Below are 10,413 nucleotides of genomic sequence, written 5' to 3' on the forward strand. Positions count from 1 at the left end.
TCCCTTGTTATGATTCTTCAACATCCATTCTTATAAAATAAAGGAAAATGAGCCGTAAATGGTCATTGTGGGGTATACCGTGTCAACAAATTTGATTACCCTTTAACATACTTGTTTGCTAATAATAAAACGAGCGTGTCTTGCTATTTTGGAATTAATCTAGTAAGTAGAATCAAATTATTATCTTAATTTTGTTCTATTCACTTCTCTTAATGAACTTTTTGTTGCCATTTCACTTCAGATAAATAACCGTAAATGAGTAAGAACGATTTCGGCGAATTATATGAAGCAACATCAAAGCACATAAAGCGGTTGATTATACTTGCTGATTCGAAAAAATATGCTACTGCGGAATTTGGTGAATCATTAAAATCATTTCTGAATAGTTACAGCCCTGAAGACGCACCAACAAATATAACAGAGTATCGTACAAAGGTTGCGGTAGATATATTGTCAAAGTTATCAGTTTTTAACAACCTTATATCTATTTATCGCGAATTAGGAAGAATGGCTATTCCTTTAAGTTATTCTACATTCAATCCACTCCCTTGTGAAAAATGGGTCCTCAAGCTGATGGAATTTCAACAATCATTGACTAATTATATGATCGTTAGCATAAGCTTCACACAGAAACTGATCAAATCTGATATATATTTGACGGAAGTACGGCGTATCTTACATGTCATCAGTACTATGAGAATGTCTGAGGTTTGAATCACTTTATTCTTAAAATATGCTATATTAGGCTATACTTCCACTAACAACTTTAATTATTTGTGCATTAAATACTGCATTAGCTTATGAATATAGTTCTTTTACAAAAATTCTTAGAGACTATGGTCTACGTAATATTTTAACGCGCTATACTTGCCATGATCCAAAAATTAAAGTTTGTGGAATTATTTCCAGTTAATATTTATTTTCCAGTTGGCCATAAACATTTTTTTAACGTTTACCTATACTGATATCAGTCAACTTCATCTAAAAGAACAATATGTTGAACTTTTCGTGCAACAGTTCCATTATACTGTTATTGGAAGAAGAAAAAATCATTGTTTTGATGCCTCTATTCTCATCAAAGGTAGATTATTTGCAGACAATTATCATTTCCAAATAAATGCTGCGTTATCATTTTTAGTAATTTTAGTAATTTTATATTGATCAAAAGTACGGGGTATAGAAAATGGTGATATGATTTTCTGCAATGAAAATCAAATGTAAAATGAACTAGGACAGGATTCTAGCGACAGGCACTGGGTTCAAGTCTCTTTAAAGACATCAACATTGAGATGAAGGTAAACCTGAGTCCCAAGTAGGATAAAATCTGTATCCTGGATTTTATTGCTAGCTACATATCAAACCTGACATGGATTATTTCTATTTATTGAAGTTTTTATTGTTAGTATAGCAGGTGCACTTTATTTGTTTCATTTGTTTGATTAATGGATATTAATTCGATTATATAATCACTTCTATTGATACCTAATTCTTTTCTAACTGGTCCTAGATATGAATGTATTTGGACTGGATCTTATATTCTTCTTCATACCTCATTCTAATATTTTGTTTCTTAAACAGACAGAACGTAGTATGCATTGATTAAAAAAGATCGCTATGGCGAGTTTACTTATTGGTATTTCCTCTTTAGTACTTGAACCTCCTTGCGAAATTGTGTAGTGCTGATACCGGTGACCCAGTTTGACTGTCTGTGAATTTTAATCATGTAGTTCAGTTTTTCTAATGAATGTGAACGACAGCTGTGTAATACTTAACTTTAGTTGATCGTCGCGTATAGTGTAACACGTATATGCAACGTTGTAACACCTGTGTATGGTGGTTATAAATCTTGTTAAATTAGCGATAATAAACTGTTTATGTCATCAGTAAGTTATAAATGTGGGCTGGACAGTCACGTTTGAAATTAAGTCGAAGGTATTAATCATGTAAATATTAAGATATATATGGTTTAACTGATAGTCAATTCGTTAATCGCTTTAACTGAGTTGGTGATCTTAAAAACAACTTAAGATTAATAGGTTCAAATTAGCCGCTTCTTTAGTATTTAATGGTGGAAGGTATGCCAACTTATAGATACTAATGATACGAAACCTCAAAGCTTTAGCCAACTAAGTGAAATGATATAGGACTTTTCACTGATTTTTTTGCTTGAGTGCAGCCAACAATATGGTGATGAACTGGTCGAACAGATTTTATTTTAACCATTTAATTGGCTTGTTTGTTAGAGGTGTTAATTAATTTTTACAATTGGTCGGTGTGGTCTAAACAAGATGGCTTAATTATGAAGCCCGAATCGGGTAGAAAAAAGTTAAAAAAAATTTCAAAGGTTTTAAGAAATTTAGCGAATTTCCTAACTGTCGCCTTTCAGTTCAATGAATGTGATAATATCGTTGTAACTTGATCAAAGCACTTGTATACCTGCTTATTATAATCTCTGGAATCTGATTACTTACTACTGTATTAAAGATCGATATTATTCGGTTGGAGCAAAAGGGTAAGGTTGCATATGATGACGTTTATCATTCACAAGCCATTAGTCCACAACTAATTCAACCACTAATCGAAACTTTATCGAAAATTACGAGTTATGTATAGTTTACTTATATGGTCAATAGTCAAAACCAAATACTTTGGATTAATCGATAATCTAACTATTATTGTTTCTTATCAAATATGGGTCAAACCTACCTGAAAAAAATTTGTTTTTTTTATAAGATAAATAATTAATAAACGTAGACAATAAAGTATGCAGTCACTAAAACTGCCAACACATAATGTAATTGTTAATAGTAAGACTTACTACTACAGGAGACAAATAAGTCCTCATGTTTCTAATTTTCACTATCATTTTACAGCATAAAACTACAAGCGTTTCAACCAAACTGTTTGCCTACGAACTTTTCTTCACTATGCAATTCAATCTGAATAAATTACTACTAGCTATAATTTCAAGTGCGCTTATTCTGTATCGTATCAGTGTCTTTTTGTTACAAATTTAGAATGAAGTGTACAAATTGGTACTTTTTTTCCAAATAATAGTGCTCCGTCTTTTGGCTCTAAACTCTGAAAACAGAATTGAGCTTGTCAATCGTGATATCGTGCGTCACTTGATATTGTTACCTGATTCTCAGTCATATGGCACAAATGAATTATCAACTACTATACATATCTTATCATCAAACGTTCCAGTTATTGATGCTACCCAAGAAATATTGTCACTAGCAGAAGCATATCGCAGTAACATAGCTGAATTGGAAGAAAAAGTTCGAACATATTTTGAAGGTGTTAGTATTGATGAATTCTTACTTCCAACTGAACCTGATATTGGTGATGACCAAAGTGGTACGTGAAAACACTGATTCAGTCATGTTTTTTCATGCTATTATATCACATATAAAAAGCAGGATTATTAAATTCATCTCATACACCAGTCTAAGCAATATCAATAATGATGAAATCTTATTTAACATAGAGAGTATGACTATACTATCAATACGAATGTGTTGAGGGTGGTCAGGTTTTTGTTTTTGCAATTTATTTCTGATAATACTGAATCAGCACTTTTATCCCGTTAAATCTTGAAATTTGTTTGCTGTTTGACTCTACCACAAACAAAATGCTCTTTTCTGACTAGCATGATATTTCATACACTATGTTATCCCAGTCCCCTCAAAGGATCTGTAGTTAAATTTATACTATATACCTTGACAGCTTACGTTGGTGAATTTTTAATCTTCCAGTCATCATTTCAGTTGTTTTTTTAATTAGTTGGGTGTTAGAAAATAAAATAGAAAGTTTCCTACATTGTATATTACTATGCCCGATCATAAGCACTTCTCTATGGACACTTCCACGTTCAATAACGTTGTTAATTGACTAGTTGACAAGTGCCGGTTAATGTCCATCTAATCCTTTTACAATTAACCATAGTATTAAATGCTGTCAAAATATTACAGAAACACTCTTCGACTTATGAAATTTTTGGACCTTGGTAATTCCCATGGTTACAGTCATTTAGAACTTGACGAAACTGAATGAATAAGAATTACACATCTAACGAATAAAGTAAATATTTTTGACTCATTTATAACTGACTGGTTTGGAAAGTAAATTGTTAGAAGGTGATGTAGAAAAATGGAGTTCATGGTTTAACAAGTTAGTCACACTACATACTTTCTACACGTGTTTCAGTTTTACAGCCTGATCAAAGTAAAACGTTAAGTATACGATTGTCCAAATAAGGAAATATAATCCAACCAACGGGAGTACATTCGGTTTACTGGATAATAGAATATGTTAAAGTATTAAAGACACGGTTCGAAACGGTTGTTCACCAACCCAGATTATTACTTAAGACATCCTTCTAATTTTATAAGTTTTACGGAGTTCTAAACTGCCGTAAAATCTTTTTGACACTGATATGATTAACTACATTTGCCTTTCATGGTAGTCGGGACTAAGAATATTTGTCCTCAATATAAAGACTGTTAACTAAGTCTACTAAATTCACAGACAAAGGGAGGGTAAATTTGTTATCTACTCATTAAACTGACCAGTTTTGGTCATATTAGACGATTTAAAGTAAATAACTTAAACGTTGGGGATGGTATTAGCCAAACAAACAATCGATTTGTGAGAAGTAATATATATACATCGATAAGTTTTACTTCTTATCAAAGGATAAGAATTCAAGTTTGTAGTTATGAAGTTCGCGTGTTGTGATCGTGGGACTTAGAATTCACCAATATGTGATATTGTTTATGCAGCGCTCATTCTACATAGTAATTTTAGAATGAAGTTTCTTTAAATTCTCTTATGAATGCTACATCAGAACAGAAAAGAGAAGACTGTTGGTTCAGTTATTTTGATGCGAAGCTAAGGGAAGAATTGGTGCGTACATCGTCGTCATGGATTCTACTATCAAGGTATATATTCGATAGAAATATAGTGAGCTGCAAATTAGCGGTGTAGGACACGCAATTCCTATCATTTTGCTAGACCAAATCAGCTATTATGAGTCTTAATCGGTTGTTACAATTATATAACGGAATTTTTTCAGAATAGAATTTGCTAAACATGCACATTTGAATTATTATTTTATAGAAGATACACCATCTGTCGTGGTAGAAGAAGGAAATACCTACCATCTGGATGGACATATTATGATAAGCTACAGTCATAACGATTACAAAATAGCACTTAAAATTAAAGAAAGCTTGGAAAATGAGGAAATCAAGGTATTTTATTTGTCATATATATATATATATATATATATATATCCAACAGGAATTCATCATCTGCATAATGTTTCCTTTTGCCTATCGTTATGTCCTCCTAACTGTAAGCTGTCATTCAACTCATTAAATGTTGATAATTCGTTCACCTCTTTAAAATTACTGGTAATGAATTATACTTCTTATAGTTGAAAGCGTGAGTCAATTGAAGCTAGACCACCATGAAAAACCTGGAAACACTGGACGGCCGTTTCGTCCTATTATGGGACTCCTCAGCAGTGCGCATCCACGAACCCGCTCTCGCAAGATTCGAACCCAGGACCTACCAGTCTCGAGCCGAAGCCCTTAACCGATAGACCACTGAGCTGGCATCCAACGGTGTTAATGTCTAACTTCAACTGATCCACGAAGTTGAGCAACCATTCACCAATCGTCTTCAGTGAGTTCCTATCTCATAACAGAAGTGGTTTTGAACTCCACTGGTCACTGCTTCTCACTAGAGCTCCTAGATATACTTCTCGAAGTCACTGGTGAGCATATAATGAGAGAAAACTATTGTTTCACTTCTCATAATTTAAAGTAAATTCAAAACTAGTCTGTATACATCTTATATATTTATTTCTTTTCAATTAGATCGTCATCAGGCTTTACTCTAATATACATAAGTATTTATATGAAAATGTTAGACCAATCAAGGCTATTTGAGTAAAGCCTGATGACGATCTAATTGAAAACAATTGTTCGCTTACATATGTTGTTCTAATTTTCACCATGAGAATCTTTAATATATTTATTTCTGTCTATTTTCTCAGTTTTGGATTGACAAAGAACACATGGTTCAACATGTTAAGATTTTAGATGCTATGGCAAACGCTGTAGAAAATGCTGCTATCGTATTAATACTTTTTTCGAAATCATACCAAGATAGTGAAAATACTAAAGCAGGTAAGTACAAACCTGATTAAATACTACATAAAAATAATATTAACGAGATATTTATTAAAACTTCATCAAGAAATATTAATCCAACTCAACAGGAGAAACAAAACTAAGCATAGATACTAGCAAACTAATCATCCTGCTATGCATAAAAGACAATTCATAAATTACAATGAGATTATTAAAACCTTTCCGAATAGGTGTTTCACATAAACTTCAATAAAAATTGAAGAAAATGACTTTTTTTCGTACTTTTTACTTTGTTTCTTGATGTACATATTATCTATGACTTTCTTTCAACATTTTATGACATATATCTGTATTCTCATCAGTAATATTTATATCTGTCTATTTTCTCAGTTTTGGATTGACAAAGAACACATGGTTCAAGATGTTAAGATTTTAGATGCTATGGCAAACGCTGTAGAAAATGCTGCTATCGTATTAATACTTTTTTCGAAATCATACCAAGATAGTAAAAATACTAGAGACGGTATGTACATGACTAATTTCTGTATTCTACAAAACTAATTGTTGTTTATACATTACCTGTACAAATGTGTCTGTTTCGGCCACTCAGACAGTCATAAGTAACATGGAACTTGGGACATATGAGCAGATCTGTTGATGTCACCTTATCACTCACCCTTTTAGTCGAACTGAGACTTATAATTGTTTTTCGATAGGTATTTACGACATACACCTTGTATTCAGATTGAATAATCTTCGAATCCATTATCTGTATACAATAATGTAAATTCCGAAATTCCTCTCCAAAAGTTTCTTCATTGTTTGCAACTGTCGTACAATTAAATTTTGCTTACTCATTTTTTGTTGTATAAAGAGTTTCTCTAGGTCATTTTTTCTCCATCTACGGATTCTTAAGTTTGGCAAGGAAGAAGAAGAAACCGTCATTCTTCTGTCAGCTAGCTTTATGCCTGAACCTTTCTCTTGTTTTTCGATATTCATCGCTATATGGACTACTCAGATGAATGAATGTCTTGATATTATTTTGCTTGAGCACGGATTATATTCTTTTCACTGGTTAGCTTGGGTATTTTGGGTAGAAGTTTCACTGTTTGAGACGCATTAGTTAAAAGTATTTCCTTTTCAATGCTGTTATTCCCATTGAGATTTGAACATAATGCTTATCAGTTTAAACTTCAGATTATTGTCAAATAAATAAATAAGAATAAAATATATAGTATTCAAACATTATATTCATGAGGAATCAACTAATTTCTAACACATTGTGTCTTGTCGCCAAAATTCATTAGTGATTCATTTGTAATATCCAACAGCATCTTTCCTGAAAGCTTACGCTATCCCTCATGCTTAAGATCAACAAAGTTTAAGTTAATATCTTGACACCATTATTTAAACTAATGTTGCATGATGGTCCTATGCTACCTTCGATTTAGTCACCAACCCACATCTACCTAGATGGACATCAACCTAGTACGTAGAACAAACATATTCCAACCATCATAAGTCACATTGACACCCAAATAGAAATGCTATATAATGTGTTCTAATTCACTAGACCAAGCGTTTTATTTCACCTCCATTTAATTATAGTAGTAATCGGTAGGCATCGAGAGTTCATACTTGACTGAATCGATTCAAGTGTAATTAATTATTCTTCTGTCTTCTTCTCTTCATACTTCACACGCTGCTAAAGGTGTAAGATTACCAAACAAATTTTCCAGATCAGTGGGGACTCTCCATCTGTAAGTATTGATGCTTACATCAAAACCGCATATTGAATGCATAAATCCAAAATCGTTCTATCTATCTACCTATCAGTTTTTACTACTTCCCTGGAACGAGAACAGTGTAATGTTGTTAGTGTTCCTAACATCTACCAGGTTATTCTCAACCACTTGATGTAAAATGCACATACATAGGTTGTTCTATGTGCATGTTCCTATTTCTAGTTTAAAAGTTCTTATTTACTCGTAAGAGTTTTACGATAACTGTACATCCTGTACTCGATTTATTTTTATCTGTTGTAGACTAATGTAATGAGTAAATGTGTTTATCACTAGTTATTTTATGCAAATAATTGACAGCAATATTGTCCATGATGTGATTACGTTCTTGTGCAAATCGATCATCGTCATTAGCTACATGTTTATGGATCCCGATGTATATCGATATTCCATAGTGATGCAAGCCTAGGTGTCATGTAGATTGTCAGTGTTGTTTTATTGGATAGAACTTCTCTTACAGTGAATACTGTCTGTATGTACGTGGTTCTATTGCTGATGCTCTCGTATGTAACCTACATTTTGAAAGATTCGCAAACTTAGAGGATTGAATGCGAATCCTTCAGTTCTGTATATTTTCCATTGTACCAACAATGCGCAAATATATAATTCAAAACTAAAGTCAATCGTGATTTCCACGTTTCTAATATTGCCATACTTTTTCGCTTCTAACTTTTTTGGAAGTGATTAGATCCAATATATGTTTCAAGACAACAGCCCGAACAAATGTCTATACAGTTTTATTCAAGAATTTCATAGGATATTTATAGAATATACAAGGTTATTTAACTAAGAAATTGCCTTATCCTTTTGTAAACTTTACCAGCGTTGATTGCTTGAAAGAGAAACGGTTGAAATGCACGGATCATTAAACATATAGAGACAGTTCGTTGGAAGTCGGTTCTCCTAACTCTCCCAATTTGACAGGAAACACAGGATCTATTATACTAGTTTACTTGAAACTAGTGGACACTTTCGAACTGTTTGCTTTGATAATGGATATACAGTTCTGTCCTTTTTGTGTGCCAGGTCAATATCCACTATGGTTTACAAGAAAATTTCGAATGACATTCCAGAACAGTCCCTGAAGCCGTAGATTTGCATCTTATTTGGTGCTGCTACAGTATCGTGGGTGGTGTCTGTTAGCCTCTGTGTCAACAATCTACGAAATATCGAACTACAAGCAGCTGATAAAGTGATTTGAATTAACCAATAGTGGTTGTTGATCGCTACATGAAACTGACGTTGTTACAAATTGACTTCATCACTCCGAGTCGTAGACTATGAAGTAGAATTCCCTTCTTCGTATCTGAAAACTGTTTATAATCTGTTAGAAGCGTGAAGATACTAATGAAAAGCATTTATGATCACTTATTGAATGATATTTTTACCAGATGTGAGTGAATAGTCGCAGCACATCGTAAACTATCAGTGTTGTTTTAATATTATATCACATTTCATTTTAAAGAAGCTGAATACACTCGAAAACTAAATAAACCAGCTATTTTTCTTCGTGTTGAGTCGAAGTTTGTTCCAAGTGGTTGGCTGGGTTTCATAATGGGCGAGAGTCGTTATATTGACTTTTCCGGGAAATATCCGTTTGAGGAAAAATTTGAAGAATTATGCACTACAATTGTGAGTTTGAAAGATTTGAAATGGTATAACTGCATTTTTAGTGTCTCTTGTGTTTTATCTCCACTTCTGTCTAATCTGGTGATTTTCCAAACAATACTAAGAGTGGGGTTAGGAACTATCATGTTACCTATGACCCACCCGCTAAGGCAAGGGAAGCCACTTGATGATCATTTATCTCAAAATTTTAAGTCGAAAATCTTTCCACTCAGTACCGTATTCCTGAACACTTCCAGCCTGTTCATTAAGTATTACCTGTAAATCAAGACATTGTTTAGCCGATGAAATATTCGTGTCGATAAGAGATTTAGAACATTCAGTGCCAACTATTAGAGCTAATCAAATGACATCTGTGATTCTCATGAACTGTATGTTGGTTTACCGTGCACGTCTTCAAAAACAGATTTCACTGGTCAAAACTCCTGAATCTCATGAAATAGACGTATGAATTGTTTGTGAAGAAAAACATAAACGTCATCTTGTAGTTATTTACTCGACCTCATTCGCTCAATGTGATCAACCTGGACTACTCACTTTTGTGGTATATTGTGTTCATTGACCTCTTATCATGTATGAACTTAGTATAATCTCTGGTGAAGTAAAGCACGCTTTTCAATTCGATTTTATTCACTAGTCACTTATGAACTGACTGGCTAGGTTACACAGCAAAATTAGACAGGCGAAATGTGCGTTGTTGAAAGTGTTTAGGCTCTGACCATTTCTCGCCGATTGAAGATTGGATAATAGCTATCTGAGCTCCTACATATAGTCAAATGTTCATAAATGGTGCCGGTAGTGGAGAGAACAACATTGAAGTAGAT

General features: G+C 33.2%; 2 protein-coding genes across 2 annotated transcripts; both read left to right on the forward strand.

The window, feature by feature from the left end:
* Positions 1–255: 255 nt before the first annotated feature.
* Positions 256–10,040, forward strand: Smp_129980 (hypothetical protein; the record flags this gene model as incomplete). The annotated part of the gene is made up of 5 exons (XM_018790790.1): positions 256–708; positions 746–889; positions 928–1,081; positions 3,058–3,360; positions 9,871–10,040. The coding sequence occupies 5 exons, from the start codon at positions 256–258 to the stop codon at positions 10,038–10,040; spliced, it is 1,224 nt and encodes a 407-aa protein (XP_018646026.1).
* Positions 6,086–6,217, forward strand: Smp_188810 (hypothetical protein; the record flags this gene model as incomplete). Its single annotated transcript, XM_018790791.1, has 1 exon — positions 6,086–6,217. One exon carries the CDS (start codon positions 6,086–6,088, stop codon positions 6,215–6,217), a length of 132 nt encoding a protein of 43 aa, XP_018646027.1.
* Positions 10,041–10,413: the final 373 nt, after the last annotated feature.

This window comes from Schistosoma mansoni, assembly GCF_000237925.1.
Source record: "Schistosoma mansoni, WGS project CABG00000000 data, supercontig 0037, strain Puerto Rico, whole genome shotgun sequence".
Lineage (NCBI taxonomy): Eukaryota > Metazoa > Platyhelminthes > Trematoda > Strigeidida > Schistosomatidae > Schistosoma > Schistosoma mansoni.